Below are 18386 nucleotides of genomic sequence, written 5' to 3' on the forward strand. Positions count from 1 at the left end.
GGGGGCGGCGGGGGGGGGGGGGGGGGGGGGGGGGGGGGCGGGGGGGGAGGAATGGAGGCATGCAGGCGAGGGGGCTCTCACTGCTCTTTCTTCACTCTCTCCTGGCACTGCCACGCTAACCGAGCCCCTTTGAGAGCAAACAAATTCCTCTTAACGGAAAACGCTAGGACTCTGTGAATGTGTGGGCTCTTCGGAACGTCCGTGGGAACTTAAAGTTTGTGAGCTAGGTTTCGTTTGGGGAGAGAGAACTTCTTGTGCCAGAAGCCAGCTTGGTAGCACCCAGATAGGAGTCGGAGTCGAAGTGTGAGGTTTGTAGTGTTGGTGGTCAGAGGGAGGATCCCACCAGGGACACAGAGCTGGGGCCTCGTGGCACTCGCAGTAGAAACTCGGTCTGCTAGAGAGGTGGGCTTCTTCACCTTGTGCGGCAAGTGTTTGAGAAGGGAAGTAATAGAAAGAGACCAAGGCAAATGCGGCTCGGCTGGCTGTGATTTGGGAGCACAGGGCACCCTAGACCATGCCCGTTATTAACTCATGCTCCACACTCCACCAGCTGTACGTGGAAGAGGAGGAGGGTCCGTCATTTCAGAAGGAGATAGGGCCAGCGACCTGATGAAATGAAGCCCTCCTAACTTAAAGGGACCAGGGGCCCCCTGGGAGCCAGCACTGGCCAGTGGTATGCTGGAGAAAAAGTTGCTGAAGGCCATGAGGGCAGGTCTGGCCACGTGTGGTAGCGCTCCCTGAATATGGGGGCATTCGGCGCCACCCGCATCCCCTCGGCAAATCAGAGGCAGAGCTCAGAGCCTAGGGAGATGCACCAGGAGGAATGAGGGCCGGGAAGAGACTCGCCAAGTGAAGGCGGGCGCTTTGTCTTTAAACTTCCACCTTACTCTCAGTGAGCCTGGCCCTGAGTTTTGCCCGCAGAGCCCCTTGCTGGGGGCAGGGTGGGCAGTGGGTTACATATGCAGCCACGGGGCCGAGAGGGGAGGGTCTGGTGAGCCCGCTGTCGCTGCGGAATGAGAGACAGCGCGGGGAACAGCGTGCCTCACCCCACCCCTGCCCCAGCAATTCCCCTGGAGCAAAGACTGACCCAGGGTTTCGAGAGAAATAGATCTCAATCACTACACAGGGGTGAACGTTGATAAAATGTGATCAGGTGACTGGAGGACAGACTAGCAGGCTGCTTCCTGGATGGTGGGGGGCCAGTGGGGCAGCTTCTTGGAGGCCCTGTCCTTACTGGCCCATACAAAGGCTTTCTTTGAGAAACGATTACAATCAAGCAACATCTAGTCTCAACCTGTCTCTCTACTCCAGTGGTTCTCACCCCGGGCTGCACATCTGAATGATCAGTCATCCGGGGAATTCAAGAAAAATGTTTCTATCGGGGTCCTACAGCCCAAGATTTCAGTGTCCTTGATGGGGTTCAGATACTAGGGTTTCAAAAGCTGCTCAGTTGGATTTGATATGCAGCCAGGGTTGAAAGCCCTGGCTCTCGGCCACCTAGGACTCGCAGGTGACCCAGGGTGCGACCTGTGAAAGCCCACATGTATGTCTTGGGGCTGCGGGTGCCCGGGGCCAAATTGGGAGGGATGAGGAAGAAGGGCCACTTGCCTGGACTCTGTTCATGCTCATCGCTACTGCCATCATCCCCTCTGTGCACCTCAGACTGATTTCCACTGTGCTGTAAACAGAAACCAGGATGCACCCAAGTGTCTTTATTTTGGCTACAGGGCAACAGTTTGATAAACACGCAAGTTTGCGACACTCGTTGTTTAACACAGAGACAGCCGTGAACCCCAAATCCACCCTGAGGCGGAGGCGGACCATTATTGGATTCTCTAACTTTTCCCAGCGAGACCAAGGTGACCCCACCACAGCTGATGCCCCAGACCCTTCCCCTTGTTCACTTCTACCAGCCCTGCCCCCCAGGAATAATTCAGAGTGCGTGCATGTGCGTGTGCGTGGGGGGGGGCTTTGGATGTCCTAAAAAAAAAAAACCCATGTGGTAATTAAGGATAACCAAGGGCCCTTTGTCAAGAGCGTCAACTGAATATGGAAAGCAGGTTTCCCAGGCTAATAAATTCATTATGTTATTGTTTCCCATTCTACATGGAATATAGCCGTATGTGTCAGATTTAGGCATATAGATCAAGGCAGGAATCATCATGAAAAGCACCATCCTAACAGAACCATTACTGCTACTAAATGGAGGCCAGCCAAAGGGCGCAGACCAGAGAGATGTGGATGCGAGTCCCGGCCTCTCCACTTACTAAAACCATGAGGCCTTGGCCAGTTTGCATCACCTCTCTGAGCCTCAGCGCCTTCATCTGTAAATTGGGGATAACAACACCAAGCTGGCGGAGTTGTGCGGATTAGAGCTGTTACATGTAATGGGCCTACCATGCGCCCGGTGCATAGTGGGTGTTCAACGAATGGTGGTTGCTCTTATAAATTTATTATAGTCGTAGCAGCAATAATGTGACAGTAAGGATTGTTGTGGATGAGAAAACCTTTGGGGATTTTGGACATCGGAATTGTTTCCCCACATCTGTGGGTCATCCCAAGTCCCTCGCGTGTGGCAAAGCTAAAAAGGGCCAGGTGCCAGAAACGCAACCAGGCTCTGAACTTGCCGCCCGTGGCATCCTCCAGATTCATTGCCGGGGCTGGAAGTCCCACGGCGCTGTCCTTTGGCAGGTCCACAGCCCCCGCTCTCGTCTCAGGAGAGGAGGAGCACTGAGGTCTGGGATCGTTCGTGAGCCTGGGCTGAAAGCTCGGGGGGGAAAAAAAAAAATCCAGGTAGCCCCACACGCCACTTGAGCTCTAAAAGGAATAATTAAAGCCGGCAAGGCTTTGGCAGCCTCCTGGACAATTCAAGGGCAAGGCACCCCGTGACTCACCATGTGGTGATGGGCAAGGACCCAACTTCCCCAGCATCCTCATCTCGGGAGAGGAAGAACCAAGGAATCCTGACCAAGCTGTTGGCAGATGCTTCTTGGCAAAACTTTGGTGCACCTGTCTCGAGACGAGGACCTCAAGGGGGATCCCTGGCGGCAGCACTAACTCTCTGTGTTTACCTTCCCCAGGTCACGGCAACAGGCCGGCCGGCAGCGTGGCCCGCACCGCCACCTCGGACATCAGGCCCAGTCATTCGGCCCCAGAAGGTGTGCATGGAAGAGTGGCAGTTGGTCAGGAAGTTCAGTTCCCAAATCTCACCTCCCCAGGACTGAGGAGCCCTTCTAGTGACCCGGAGGAACCGCTCCAAGTGCGCGGTGTCACCAAACCCCCGGGCATGGAGAGCATAGGAATGGTGTACAGCGTCCCCAGTTCTTGCAACGGGCCGACAGAATCGACATTCTCTGCTTCCTGGAAGGGAGATACTTTTACCTACATGACTCCAAGTGCCGCCAACCAGAGCAATCGAGTGGGTGAAAACGGAAGAGATCCTTCCTCGGGCAACGCTTGGGTCCCTCTGCACGCGCTGCCGCCTCTAGTTCCTAAGGAGGCCGCTACCCTCCTTGTCACTCGTGATAACCCTGCAGGATGCAGTGGGTCAGCTGGCTACTCTGAGCACCCTACTCAACGAAGGCAAGCATCAGAGCGACCCTCCAAGATCGGCCTCCTCACCAGTGGTACCTCAAGGCTGGAGACAGGCCCAGGGGGGTCCAGCAGGTTCCGGGAGCGGTCTCTGTCTGTGCCCACGGACTCGGGTGCCGCGGATGTGGACTACAAGGAGGAACAGAAGGCCAGTGAGGCCTGCGCCCTGCCTTACGCCAGTACGAGTTCTGAGGGCAGTAACAGTGCCGACAACATCGCCTCCCTTAGCGCCCAACAGGAGGCCCAGCACAGGAGGCAGAGATCCAAGAGTATCTCGCTCCGGAAGGCCAAAAAGAAGCCGTCCCCACCCATGCGCAGTGTCTCGCTGGTCAAAGATGAGCCAGCCCTCTCGCCGGAAGGTGGGTCAGCGCTGCCCAAGGACCAGAGGCCCAGGAGCCTCTGCCTCTCCTTGGAACACCAAGGACGTCCCTCATCCCACCCCGATGCTCAGGGTCACCCAGCTGTGCCAACCGTCAAAGATCCGGAAGGTACACAACTCTCCCAGCACTGGTATCTGGCTGACTGGAAGTCCGGCGACACCTACCAGTCCTTGTCCAGCTCCAGCACTGCCACCGGCACCACGGTCATCGAGTGCACCCAAGTTCAGGGCAGCTCAGAGTCTCTCGCCTCCCCTTCCACGTCCAGAGCCACGACACCTTCCCAACTCTCCATCGAGGTGGAGGCCAGGGAAGTATCCTCCCCAGGAAGGCCCACCGGGCTGATGTCACCCTCCAGTGGATACTCCAGCCAGTCGGAGACACCAACGCCCACCGTCTCCATGTCCTTGACCCTGGGCCACCTGCCCCCTCTGAGTGGCGGCGTCCGGGTGCGTCCGGTGGTACCCGAGAGGAAGTCGTCGCTGCCTCCGACCTCACCGATGGAGAAACTTTCCAAGTCTCGGCTGTCGTTTGACCTGCCGTTGACCTCTTCAGCCAACCTGGATCTGTCCGGGATGAGTATCTCCATCCGGACCAAAACCAAGGTGAGCCGACATCACTCAGATACAAATTTTGGGGCCAAGCTGGCCCAGAAAACGAGCCCCAACCAGCCCGTCATGCCCATGGTCACTCAGTCCGACCTCCGTTCCGTGCGCCTGAGGTCAGTCAGCAAGTCTGAGCCGGAAGATGACATCGAGAGCCCGGACTATGCTGAGGACACAGGAGCGGAAGTCTTCACCTTGCCAGAGAGAAAGACGAAACCCCCCATAGCCGAGAAGCCCCCCGTGGCCCGAAGGCCTCCGAGCTTGGTCCACAAGCCACCATCGGTCCCCGAGGAGTACACACTCACCTCGCCGACCTTGGCTATGACCCCCAAGAGCTCAATGCAACACACGCGGCCACTCCCTCAAGACATCTACACGGTGGTGCGGAAACCAAAGCCCTCCAGCTTCCCCGAGGGCAGAAGCCCCGGGGAGCCGCCAGCGCCCTCGTCTCTCGCTTTCACACCTTTTGCCAGTTCCTCTGGTGCTTTCTTCTCAGGAACACAGCAACCTCCCCAGGGCACCACGGAGGACGGGGGCCCCAAGGCGAGAGCCCTGCCTGAAAGAATCAGCCTCCAGAGCCAGGAGGAAGCGGAGAGAAAGAAAGGCAAGATCCCACCTCCCGTCCCCAAAAAGCCCAGCGTGCTGTACCTGCCTCTCACCTCACCCACGGCTCACATGGAGGCGTACGGGGCCGAACCGAGGCTGCCTCTCAGCCCCATCATCACCCTGCAGGAAGAAGCCAAGGGTCCCCCCACCAGTGACCACCCGCAGTCCCCTGGTACGAGGGCGACTTCACCACTGCAGGCCGAGGGTGAAAGGGAGGCAAGTCCTCTAGGTTAGTAAACTGCTGGCTTTTCCTTTCAATCCCAGGAAAGATGACGGTGAGCATAGAGTGCCAGAGACGGAAGCAGATGCCCCCCAATAATGATCCTGAGTCCAGGACAGCCGGGTCAGTAGGAGGCATCTCTTGAGGGTTGGGGTTCTTCCAAAGAGGCCTCGCTGCCCTTGGGATCAGGAGCGACCCAGGCAGGGATGGATCTCCAAGGCCCACTTTGGGCCGGTCCACCCTGGAACCCCCAAGGACTGAGAGAATAAAATCAAACTAGGTCTTAGCACCCTAGGACCTTAGGAGCCCATCTGCCTAGTCAGGCACGCATCCCCCGCCCTAGGAACTCTCTCTCTGCCTCATTGGACAGCACTTTTCTCTAGCCACGCTGAATTTAGTTTCACGCACGGGACTCAGTACCCTCCCAGGCTGAGTTCCCGTGCGACGGCCCGCTCGCAGGCTTCTGAAACAATAGCATAGGTTTCCAGCGGCACCCTTTCTTAGTGCTTTCTAGAGGAAAGGGCGCTCACTTGCTGGGATTCTTTGAGGCTGGCTCTTCCCAGGACAATAAGACTAGGCTAGATAATGTTTCTCGTCCTTTTTGGGGGTCTTTTTTTTTTTTTTCATGCCCCTTTCTTGTTTCCATTGCGGTCAAATGCACCTAACGTGAAATTTACCATCTCCAGAGCGCTCTTCATCTTGCAACACTGAAGTCTGTACCCATTAAACAATAACTCACCACCGTTCCCTCCCCCTAGCCGCTGGCAACCACTCTTCTACTTTCTGTCTCTATGAATTTGCCTCTCTCTAGGGAGCTCGTGTAAGTGGAATCACACCGCACTGGTCTTTTGTGGACCGCCTATTTCACTTAATAGATTGTCCTCCACATCCATCCGTGTTTCTCATCCTTTTTTTGAACCCTTAACACCAAACATCAAATTCTTATCACCTCCCTGGGGCACCTGGGTGGCTCCATCACGGTTTCTGTTCAGGTCATGATCCTGAGATGTTGGGGTCCTGGGGTCAAGCCCCACATCGCATCGTCGGGCTCCTTGCTCAGTGCAGAGTCTGTGAGTCTGCTTGTCCCCCTCCCTCCCCCTCAGCTCCTCCCTCACCCCATGCGCTCTCTCTCTCTTCCTCTCTCAGATAAATAAGTAAAATCTTAAAACAAAACAAAACAAAACAAAAAAACAACATCTTATGACCTTCCTTAAGCTGATTTGGACTTTCAACAGAAGTTAAATCATAGGGACTAGAACAGGCAAACAAATCAAAGCCCACAGGTAATTTTAGAATATGCTTTGTCAAACTCCACAGGCTCCCTCTGAGATTCAGATAGGTCCTGCTCCCACCTACTGGTTGAGTCATTGCTTTAGATTACTCTCAGCTTTTTTGATTTTTAAAAATGATGCATTCAAAGCAAGAAAATGCTCTGGCAACCTGTTGTAATGGAAAAGGCATGAGAAAATAAGGACCCATGCTGATTTTCACCACTCAGGCCACCTTGGCCAAAACATGAATCTTCTGAACATCGTGTTCCTCTGCAAAACGGAGACATTAAGGGTCTCTGCCCAGCAGTCCTTTCAGACTTGCTTTGAACATCAAATGAGGTACACGGGTGAGAATGTGCTTTGTCCTAACTCCTGTGGGCCAAGTATTTAATTCCTTCTGGTTCTTACGCCTAGGGAGCTCTGCAGAACCAAGCACTGAAGAAAAAAGTGTAATCAGCGATAAAACAGCCGAATGGATCGCCGAAGACGATGAGGACGTGTTTGTGGCTTCTCGCACAACGGAAGATTTGTTTACTGTGATACACAGGTCTAGACCCATTTTCTTAATTCCTAACGTCTCCTTAATGCCTTCCCTTTTGAGCCCTCTAAGCAGCCATGAGCACTGAAGCTGGAGACTAAGTGCAGATACCCACACATGGGAACGGCAGTGCCAGGCCTCGCAGATGCAGTTCGCTGACATCTTTGGGTGACGTGGAGGAGGGGCCGGGAAGGGAGGACCAGGTGCCGAGTGAGAGGCCCCTCGTCTCCTAGCAACCGCAGGCCTATTGTGGCTCCATCTGCTCTCTGCAGCTCTGTCTACAGACAGAGACATTTAACCCTTCACAGCATTCCTTGTACCAAACCCATCTCAGCAAGAAGCGCGGTGGGGCACCGAGCCGGGTGTCAGAGCAGGAACGTAGGCAAAGGGGGACCGGACGGGGACCCCCGTTCTTGGACAGGGGCACAGAGCAGGGGCTTGGTGGTGAGAAAAACTAGAAAGAGCCCAGTTGTCAGGGCTGCGGGAGGGCCCGTTCCCTCGGGCTCTCTTGAATCCGAGTCACCGAGCTACAAGCCTTGACTCCTTAAATTCTTCCTGGGTCCCAGAACCAGGGCATGGTCGAGCCTGCAGGCCCTCCAGCTGTGGGTATTGAAAGGAGGGTACAGGCAGGGAGCCAAACAGGGGACTCTGAGGACTTAGCAGCTAGTGAGAGAGAGAGAGAGAGAGAGAGAGCGCGCGCTGGTCAGCGCAACTGCTCGCAAGGCTGCTCCGTGAGGCTCCCAGGTCATGTCACTGGCCTTCAGGAAGTTATATGAAGCATTAGGAAAATGTCTGCCGCGTTGAATTCACTCAGAGCAAACTTTCTCTTATTTAGGTCCAAAAGAAAGCTGCTTGGCTGGAAAGAGCCTGGGGAGGCCTTTGCCGGCGGCGGCAGACCAAGCTCGCATTCGCCAGTAAAGAACCCAGCTGATTCTCCGGTCGGTGAGTCAGCTACCCCTCCCGGGTCAAGCGGCGGTGCCAATCTAGATGCTGGCAGAAACGATGACTTCAAGGCCTTGCTACAGAAGAGGGGAAGCAAGGCGACTCCAAAGTCCCGCCCCTCGGCAGCCGAACTGCTGAAGACCACTAACCCACTGGCTCGGAGAATTATTGCACAATTTTCAAAAGACTACGAAACCACCGATAACCCCAGTACCTAAGGCCCGGGTTCAGCAAACAGGGTTTAGTCACCAGACTTGAGTAGACGAAGGGGAAGAGAAAGGGTTTGAAAAAGGAGTCGTGGAAATAACAGAAGAGCCTACTTGTCCTTTCCATTCATTCACCCCCTGGACAGCAGGAGAGAGGCCACTCGACCTAGAACTGAAATCATCAGGCACTTTAATCACCTTCGGACATTTCGCATTGTCATACGTGTAACGATCTTGCCATTACTGACTACAGATTTTCTCCTTCTTTCCCCCCAGTGCTGTGCCCTGAGGAGAAATTCTCAGGCGCAAGGGCACCTGTGCTGTCTTTTCGGTCACTGACCGGGCTGCTCCGTCCCTGACTCCTGTCACCGAGGGGCACAGTGTGGGGGCCGACTGGGGCTGCCGAGACTGGGGGTTTTCCGATTATTCACTTTCCGGGCAAGGCCTTGATGGCCCTGTGTAGAGAAGCAGAAAGACTCTGAGGCCTCTTCAAACCACAGTCTTGCTCTCCGAAGCCCCCCTCAGAGAGGCTTGCGGGTGTACACTTATTTCAGCATGGGGTTGATTGGCTGGCTTTTGTCATGCAAAATATGAATGTGACTCTGTCTTGAAATTCATGCCTTTTTCAGTTGGATTGTCTACGCGGAGAACAGGGTGATGAGTTCCGATAAACATGTAGACCCCCCCCTCCCCCTTTAGCTAGGAAAAGTCAGGACTGGGTTGCTTTGGATGAACCAAGTTCAGCCAGCAAACGAGGCAGCCATGCGTTCTCTCAGATCTAGCCGAGGCAACTCGCACGCGCGCGTGCGCCGTGACATTCTCCAAGGGTCTGTCCACAATGAGAGCTAGGATCGGTGCCCAGCTCAGGCTGCATTCTAAGAACCCTCGTTTCATTTGCATATAACCTTCATTACAGGAAGTAATTAGCTGAAGGAACAGCATCATCAAAGGCTCAAGGAGGAGAGAAAGTAAGTGTAACTTGTCCACCTCCATTCAGTTTAGATTGTGGTTTGTGGTTGCTTTTGTTTGGGTTAAAGGAGGTCTTATTCTGTTCCCAAACCGAGAATGTATGGACTAAAAAAGGATATATCCAAAACCTAAAAGCCTGCCTTGCAAGTTGCTGTGGCCCATAACATACACACACACACACACACACACACACACACACACACACACACAAAGGGCTAATTTTTTTTTTTTTTTTTTTTTGGCCATTTAGGTTCCACCTTGTGACCAACTTTCAGTTAACTATGCTGTGGGGGAGTGGATGGTCTGGGGAAAATAGGGTGCTGACAGAGCCCCAGAACAATCCCCGTGACCCCCCTCCCACAAACACACAAGCTTACAGGCACTAACTATTCTTGTCAGTTCAATTTTCTAAACAGGTCAAGAGCAGTGATTCATTTGATTTTCGTATGTCTGGTCGCTGGGAGGTTGGGGGGAAAAAACAGACGACGCATTGAACAAAAACTGGCTGACCAGTCATGGAGGGTTAATTGTCCACGTTCCCAAGAAGGGAAAAGAAAAGTCAAAGGAAATTGTAGCCTGCTTCCTGGACCCCTTCCTCCTTCACCACTGCCATCCCCCCACCAACGGATTCATTGGCCAACCTCCTGGAGGCTGCAAAAACTGCCCCAGAGACAAGCAGTTCTTGATTTTGATAGGCCGCCTTGCTCACCAATGAGAAGCAAGCTCTTAGCTCCAGGGCCCACACTCTAGCAGGCAGAGCAGCTGAAAAGCTACCCTGAGAGCTGAGGAGACTCGGAAGCCGCTTAGAAGCCTTCAGCCTAGGCCCTGGGTTGGTACAGTTCTGAATTCCGGACTTCTGAGTACAGGCCGGCCTCACCAACTTCTGCGCGATCCGCACTTGCCCCTGGTTTAGGCAGAGGCCACTTAAAGTAATAAGCCGCGAGAACCCAGTTGCTTTCGAAAGCATCCCAACTATTTGGTTCGAAGGCCCTGATCGAATTTCAGGGGGTTTGCCTGACATCAAATAGACTCATTCCTGGCCTGAATTTACATACGAATGCCACACTCGTCTGCCCCAGCCTCAGCATTCCAAAAGACAGAAATATTTTCCTCCGTAGGGAAGTGAAGGGGTGTTTGTGCTTTGGCCTAACAAAAGTGAAAGGCTTCCAGGGCCTTCTCCTGGGGAAGCACTTTGAACAGCTCAACTCTGAAGCCGAATACGAGACTCACATAGTATAGGATTTGTTACTTTTGCTGATTTTTCTGGAAGCTTCTCGTTTGCTACTTCTAGTGGGTTTCGCCTCTCCGCTCGCCTTGCTATCTCTGGTGGTTTTCCCAAAAGGTTCTAAAGCTGAATGACCGGACACCTTTATGTTTTAACGTTTCCTTGAGTCTTGCTTTCCTCTATGGTAGTCTGTATACCTGGGATTTTTATAACGTCTTCTGCATCATTATTATGGCCCTGAAATTCCCGGTGGTGTTTCTCATTAGCACAAGAGGATTTGGGGCAGTGATTGTATGGCCAGAGGGAACACCGAGGACTAGAAATGTTCCTTTAATATTTTGCAGCAGGGGACCTAATCCCAAACAAACAGCCAGACTGTAGAATTTGTTAGTCATTGAGGACCGTAAGACCAAACATCTTTCCTGCTCTTAACACTCAACATCTCTCACCCCTGTGATTATCATAACACCAGCTCTCTCTCCCACCGAGGCACACAGCACGGTGTTTGCTGCCTTGTACCCCTACTTGCTAAGGCTAGAGAAGACAGGCTGCAAGCCCCTCCAGGCAGGCTTTCAGAGAACCTCCTGCTGCCTCTGTTACTTGTGCAGATAATAATGATAACAGGTTTTGAAGGTGGAAATCAGAAGGGGTTCAAGTGAAATGAAGTTGGCCCCAGGAGGTCAGCTTCCATTTCAAGTTGTTTCCATCCTTCTGGTTTGCTCTGATTCCAGCCAGTAGCAGCAGGTGGCTCTGCTAGGCTGACCTCAGTCTAGTCACGAGTAAAGAGAGTCATCCCCAGGATTGGTTAATGAGTAGCTAAGAGTGCTTTGCTCTAGGTGGGTGTTGATTACGTATTTGTGGTTCAAATGTTGAGGGGAGAGAGCAAGCCATTCTTGGTACAACAGGAAGCCTCGTTGGTGCCTCCCCTCCTTTGCCTGCCTCATCTCTCTCCTGGGCCTCCCACCGGGCCCCAACTTGTCCCTCAGCCCCAACTCCCATGACCTGCATCCCTAGCCTATCGCATACCCTTTCAGGAGGCGGGACCACAGGCAGCGAAATAGTTCACCTTAGCCTAATGACCACAAGTCGACCAGTTGGTCCGAGGGCATTACTTCGAGTGTGCAAAGATGGAGGAGATTCTACAAGGCTGACAATGCCCATTTCACCGGACATCCATCTTAATTAACTCTCTAGATGACACGGATCAGCTCATGATCCCACTGTACCTGTCTGTCTGAGCAGATGTGTCCATGCACCTGCCCTCTTCCTCACGAACAAATCATCCCCTAAAAAAAGACGAGTTCATGGCCAGGGCTCTGTTCCTCACCAGAGGAGTAGCCTTCCATCTTCACCAAGTGTGTAAACACAGTAGAAAGCTTTCACTGTAATCGGATCTGCCAGGGCCAGGACCAGAGTGAGGTGAATGAGGCGCCCGCTCTCGGGGCCGCGCCGTGCCTTACCCTCGGGCCAGCCCTGCTCTTTGCACTCTATAAATATCAGTTTATCTTCTTCCCGAGCGCAAGTGTGGTTCCTCCAATAACTCCCTATCTGCCGTTGCCCCAGATATCTTATTACCATCTCTTTTTCCACTGCTCTCAACCTTTGTATGCCTATACATCAGAGAGCCTTCAATATGATCAGAAGACATGGTTGATTTCCAAGTAACCTGCTCCGACTGGCAAGTCAGCCCCCATTTCGGTAGGGATGCAGACAGGGGCAGCCCTTCAGCAAGATCGTGGATAAGTTGGAGGCCTGCCACTGGGACCCTCTCTCTCCTCTTTCTGCTCCATGTTCCCCAGACCTTGATTCCCAGAACCAACCCTCCTGAGTGCCTCTTCGTTTGTTCTCCTCACTCAGAAAAACATGCTCTCAGGAAAGAGATGAAGTCCTTTACTTGGACATTGTAAGGCTTAATGCTACCTTTTTTGAGGGTCACTTGCATTGTAACAGGGGAAAAGCCTTAAGCCAAAGGAATTGAAGTTCTACTTGTAGAATGTTAGGCACTGATTAGTTGCCGAAGTGTATTTTTCACCACGGAATGGCCAAATTCCCTGACAGCTAACTCCAGAAGACAGAAAATGCTGTAGTCTCCTGGAATTATTTTATCACATTGCCGGTGGTTGGCTACATAGTCCTGATCCCCAGTGCTGTCCTCTTGGACAAGGGACCAAGGGACCACATCTACCAAGAGACTCTCGGAAATGGCTCCCGAAAGGCCGAGATCCTCGCTATTGTACAGTGACGTTTTTACACGAATGGAAGTCATACTAATCATTTTAGTAAAAGAACACAAGGCGTTAGGGTTTGTGAGACTGCGTCCTGTTCGTGAAAGGTGAAACTGTCCAATCAATGTCTGATCGATGTCGGTCGCCTGGTGTTGGTGGTGATTATTAAATTTCCCGGAGGTACAGCTTTACTGACCACAAGCCTCTGCTTCCCCTACACTTATTTATGTTTTGTGCTATCACTTTCGCTTGGTGTGAGAGAGACCAGATCTCTGCCAGAGCACCCAGTCCCTCCGAAGCCTTTGCTTGTGTTTCAGCTTTAAGTCATGAAGATATTAGGGATTTAAGAGGACAGGAGAGTGGGAAAGAGGTACAAACAGCTGCCTCCGTCAAAGGGCAGCAAGAATTGTAATTTAAACAATGACATGAAATAAAGTTCTAGAATATTCTGAAACAGACTTATATAGGGATACAGTAGTAAATGGTTAGCGACAAATATTTGAGGCGCTTTTAATAAGTGTAACAAAAATACTTTTGCATAAGTAATGGGTTGTGTGAAATACGTATATATGTTTGTTCAGCAAAGCCCAAAATCGAGGCCAGTGGTTCTCAGAGTGTAATCTCGGAACCAGCAGCAGCAGCCGCAGCCCTAGGATATGTATGTATGTATGTATGTATGTATGTATGTATGTATGTGTGTGTGTATTCCAGCGACGTTACTTCGTCAAGCCCCTGAATCACTATAGCCACGACTATCCAAATGGTTCCAGCCTTTCCCGTCGTTTCTTCTGTCCTTAGAGTGATCAGTGTCTGGCCAAGTGATGTATATTTTCGTGTTGGTCAGGTATACATTTGTCTGGTGTTAAGAAACGATCAGATTGAATCAACGTACTTGCTTAACCTGCAAAACCCTTGATTTGACTTAGCCAGGACATCTGACCTGCTTAGAGGTTTAAATTTTTTTTTTTTTTTTTTTTTGTAATTCACGAATAGGAAAAAGGAAGAAGTATTCTGTTTGTTTGGTATTGCCAACCCTTAAATAGCTATCTTCACCGTGGTGGCTGCTCTCGACGAGGGCTCCGATTTTAAGATTTTGCCTACATAGTGAAATTTGATATCAACAAATCCACCAACAAAATCTGAACTGGAACAGCCAGTTAACCCCTCTCAGCTTCTCTTTAATGCCAAGCTTTATAGGAACTTATTCCTTATGTGGTGTTCAGCTTTTTTTTTATGTCCAATTTTATAAGATGTTATGCATGCGGACGCAGCATTGTGCTCATTGTATAAGTCACACTGAATTCATTTCTTCCTCTGTATGTATGATGGTGATGAAATATCAGTCTGTATGTCCTGACTTCTCCCAATCAACTGTAAATGACAAATCTTTTCATTAATTTTTAAATGAGATATATTAACTCTGGCTAGTAGTTAAAATTTTATTCTTTTTATTATATTTCATTGCTACTCTTTTCTACCGACTCCAAAGCTTACTCTGGGGAATATTTCTTATTTCTACGTTGTTGTATTTCTCTTATTTCTATATTTATCTGTAGTCACGGAATGTTAGAACTGAAAGGGACCAACCTCTCATTTCACACATGAGGTCCAGAAAGGTCAAATAACTTAAACGAGGTCATGTACACAGTAGGAGGGTCTGGCCTCAATCCCAGGTCTCCTGCCTCTGGGCCCAGTGTGTTTTCATTTAAAGCACTGCATTTAGAGAGGACCCACGGCTGGCTTCTACTTTTACGACACATGAATTTCCCGGGTATTTCAGTGAACTAATTAGCTATGCTTTAAGGGAAAATGCTCAAGATTTCTTTAGTTGAATCTGAAGACAAATCTCATTTTCAATTTAGAAACATTCGTTTCCCCTCCAAATTCAGTATATGTTCCCTACTTTGTTTTTCCTAAGAGATGTTTGAAAAATGAATTTTTGTAGATCAAATTCTACTTTCTGGTAGAGAAGCGTCCTATGTGGGGGAATCTTCTGGCGACTTCTTTTGAAAAACAAAAAATCCAATGTCCCCTAATATCTCTACTTCTTTTTAGTGTGAACTTTTGTAATTGGTATTTATTTAAAGTAGGGCAAACCAGTATAGGCTTTCCTAGAATCTACTTTATCCTTCCCTTCTGAAACTTTATGAGATATTTTCAGACTGTTAGATGCTCATGAGATCCTTAGTTGTGTTCTAGAAACTTCACCTAACTTGATGTTATGTCAATTCCTGGGCTCAAACTCTATCTCCATCTTACCAGAAAATTACAGAATTCCCTAATCAGTACTGAGCTCTGCATGCATTCTCTTTTCTGGAACATTCTTTGCCTAGTGTGACTCTCTCTTTAGCTATTCTTGGGCTTCCTTCCATGGTTCATGCATACCTTACTATTCTGTGGAACTGCAGTCAGTGTCCCTTTAGGGCCATGCTAGTCACATGGAGTGGTATTTCCAGTTATTTCCATCGTTCCCTTGTTTCTACTGGACCTCCTCTGGTTTCCATTTTCAGGAATGCTCAGAGATTGGTGGGATCTTGACCCGGGGGGTTGACACGCTTTTTTGGCAAAGGGCCAGAGAGTAAGTACTTTAGGTTTTGGCGTCCACACGTGGTCTCTGTAGCATATTCTTCTTTGTCGTTGTTTCTTTTCTTCTTTGTTTTACCACACTTTAAAAATGTAGATACCATTCTTAGCTCTTGGGCCATAGAAAGCCCCCAAGCTGGATTTGACCTGCTTGTCATAGTTTACTGACCCCTGGTCCGGACAATCTTCTGGGACAGGCATTTCTGTGACTGGCCCCATGTGATAACTAAATTGTATGCTGGATGATGGGGCTCGCTACCCTCCCACCTACTTACTACGCTGTCACACCAGTCTGCACAGAAGTGGGTGGAAAAGGGCTGCATATGTCAACCCATGACTCTTTAATGGGGTGCTCTTCATCATGGTCTTTCTTTCTCTCTTTCTCCCTGTCTCTCTGTCCCTCTGTCTCTCTCTCACTGACTACCTTGGTGTAGAAACCTTCATTCACTTTTCCAGACCTCCTGTCTTGGTCATCTAATGTGCCTCTTCTTCCTCGAGTTTAGGGTAAACTGGCAGGGAAGAACGGATTTCTGACTTTTCTTATTTCTTTTGTCCCATCACTGGTCTCCCAAACTGTGGCTGGGCACCCCTGCCCTGGATCATCTGGCCTGCCCTGCCCCATATTGTCATTGTGAGTTTAAGGCTGTCTCTGGAAAGTCTGGTGGCCCAGGCCATGAGGTTCCAGTCCAGTCTACAATTTCCTAGGAAAATCACCAGACCTCTTGGTTCCCATGGTTGGTTTTAAAACCCAGAATATCCATGTGTCCATTCTCTATAATGCCATTTGGATCTGTTCTAGACTTATTCCCAGCAAGAAAACCAACAAGGTATAGAAAGTATTCTGTGCCCACAGTGTTTACGTGCCTAAACCCCCTGCCTCTTGGGCCCCCAGGCCCCAGGACGGACTCCTTGGGATGCCCCATGCAGCACCACACCCAGCAAGCATGCGGCACACCACCGCCTCCTGTTTCCTGAACCTTTTTTTTTTAAAGATTTTATTTATTTATTTGCCAGAGAGAGAGGGAGAGAGAGACAGAGAGCAAGCACAAGCAGGGGAAGCGGCAGAGGGAGAGGGAGAAGCAGGCTCCCCGCTGAGCAAGGAGCCCGACGTGGGACTCGATCCCAGGACCCTGAGATCATGACCTGAGCCGAAGGCAGCCGCTTAACCCACTGAGCCACCCGGGTGTCCCTGCTTTCTGAACCTTTAAAAGAATTCCCTAGGGGCACCTGGCTGGCTCAGTCCATAGAGCATCTGACTTTTGATCTTGGGGTTGTGAGTTCAAGCCCCTCATCGGGCCTAGACCTTACTTTAAAAAAGAAGAAGAAGAAGATTCCCTAAAGTTTCCTCACAACTCTCTCCATCTCACTCCCATCTCTACTTCTCATGCCACCTGGGAGTCTAAAGCTCAGATTCGCATTTTCACATTTGCTCATAGAAGCACTGAGGGGCATGACTGACGAGGGCGGGTGCCTGAGCGTGTGAGCATGGTTTCTCCCCCGGGACTGTGAAGGCCCCCATTGACTAATGTCTCTCTCTCTCTCTCTCTCTCTCTCTCTCGCTCTCTCACACACACACACACCCACGCACTCACTCCGTCCAGTGTTCTCATCAGTTCTCTGGTCCAGGTCTACGTCTGGTCAAGGAGAAGGGGATGGTGTGTGGCTCCTGAGGCATTTCCTTTTTTCTTGTCTTTTGAAACCTTCTTTCGGCTGGTTTGTGCCGGCTTCTCTCAAGAAGCCATTTGAAGAAACTCCTCTGTGACAACTGTGGACAGGCTGACGTACAGAGCGCTAGGACTTTAATTCGATATGAACTCGGTCACTCAGACATACTTCTGAGGCTGCAGTTTTTCCTATCGAAGCAAATTGCCTCCTAGGACCTTTCGGCTTGCTTCCTGTCATTTGAGCCCAGGGATCTGCCCAGTTACTGAAAACTAAATTTTAAAAAGTCAGAGGCGTGAGTACCTTTCAGGATCTCCCTATGTGAAAACATCCATGAAACAGTTTCTTTCTGCCTTTGGTGTAAGATTGCCAGACTGCACGGAGCACTGGGTGTTGTACGCGAATAATGGATCGCGGAACACTGCATCAAAAACTAATGATGGAATGTATGGGGCCTAACAGAACATCATAATAAAAAAAATCAAAAAGAAGAAGATTGCCAGACTGAGGAAGGCAACCAGGCTTATGCCTTGAACTCTAAGACAGCGAAAGGGCTACACTTGCCAAAAGCAAAACGAGGAAGGAGGGTTGCCTAGTCCTACTGTGCATAAGTCAGCAGACAGACTTTTCTTACGTTAGCGTGCAGGGCTTACGAAGTGCCAACAACGCGCTAAAGAAAAATAAGGGAGACAGGAATTTACAGACCAGTATCCTAAACTGGAAGGCGGAGATAAAGCCATTCCCCCAGTGATGAGACAGTGTCCCTGAATAAAAATTTCAAGAAGCAGCAGAAACTAGGAGAGACCATCATCCCAATCCTTTTTAGAATTCTAACACAAAATGGAAGGAAGCCCTCTGTGGGGTGATATGACAAAGGGTTTTCTTTGTCTTTTCTTTCTTTCTTTCTTTCTTTCTTTCTTTCTTTCTTTCTTTCTTTTTCTTTCTTCTTTCTTTCTTTCTTTCTTTCTTTCAGCATTCCATACTGGCTTGCTACCAGCAATTGAAGTGTATTCTTTATAAAGCTAGAGCTGTTTGTGTCTTCTCAGAATAAATTGTTTCTGTTAAAAATCATTTTCCGTTTCACCCTCTGGTTTTCATTGTAGCAGTGATGCCTTTATTCAGACACTAAGCCCAGGTCGCGAGCCTGTGTCACCGACCACACAAGTGTGGGGCCCACACACAGAGGGGCTGATTCTCACAAACCCCTGAGAGCCCAAAGCCCATAATGCAGGACATGGTGTCTTGCAGGCACCTGGCCCCCCCAGCGGTAAACCTAAGCTACCCAGGCAGGTAATTCGTGTTCAAGGACTTCGTCTCGGGGATTCAGATGCGACTGCTTATGGCAGCACCAAGGGGCCGCAGACGA

General features: G+C 50.4%; 1 protein-coding gene across 3 annotated transcripts; it reads left to right on the forward strand.

The window, feature by feature from the left end:
- The first annotated feature begins 799 nt into the window (after positions 1–799).
- Positions 800–18091, forward strand: LOC116629011 (NHS-like protein 2). 3 transcript variants are annotated; one of them, XR_004298691.1, is made up of 5 exons: positions 800–1859; positions 3081–5408; positions 7085–7217; positions 8044–9324; positions 16960–18091. XR_004298691.1 is itself a non-coding variant. In XM_032399302.1 (4 exons), exons 1-4 carry the CDS (start codon positions 1697–1699, stop codon positions 8366–8368), a joined length of 2949 nt encoding a protein of 982 aa, XP_032255193.1. In that variant the 5' UTR covers positions 800–1696; the 3' UTR covers positions 8369–16388. The 3 variants fall into 3 exon arrangements, 1 of the variants encoding a protein (XP_032255193.1); XR_004298692.1 differs by lacking the exon at positions 16960–18091 and adding an exon at positions 13769–16388; XM_032399302.1 differs by lacking the exon at positions 16960–18091 and having other exon boundaries at positions 8044–16388.
- Positions 18092–18386: the final 295 nt, after the last annotated feature.

The sequence above is a fragment of the Phoca vitulina genome, unplaced genomic scaffold, assembly GCF_004348235.1.
Source record: "Phoca vitulina isolate PV1807 unplaced genomic scaffold, GSC_HSeal_1.0 scaffold174, whole genome shotgun sequence".
Classification (NCBI taxonomy): domain Eukaryota; kingdom Metazoa; phylum Chordata; class Mammalia; order Carnivora; family Phocidae; genus Phoca; species Phoca vitulina.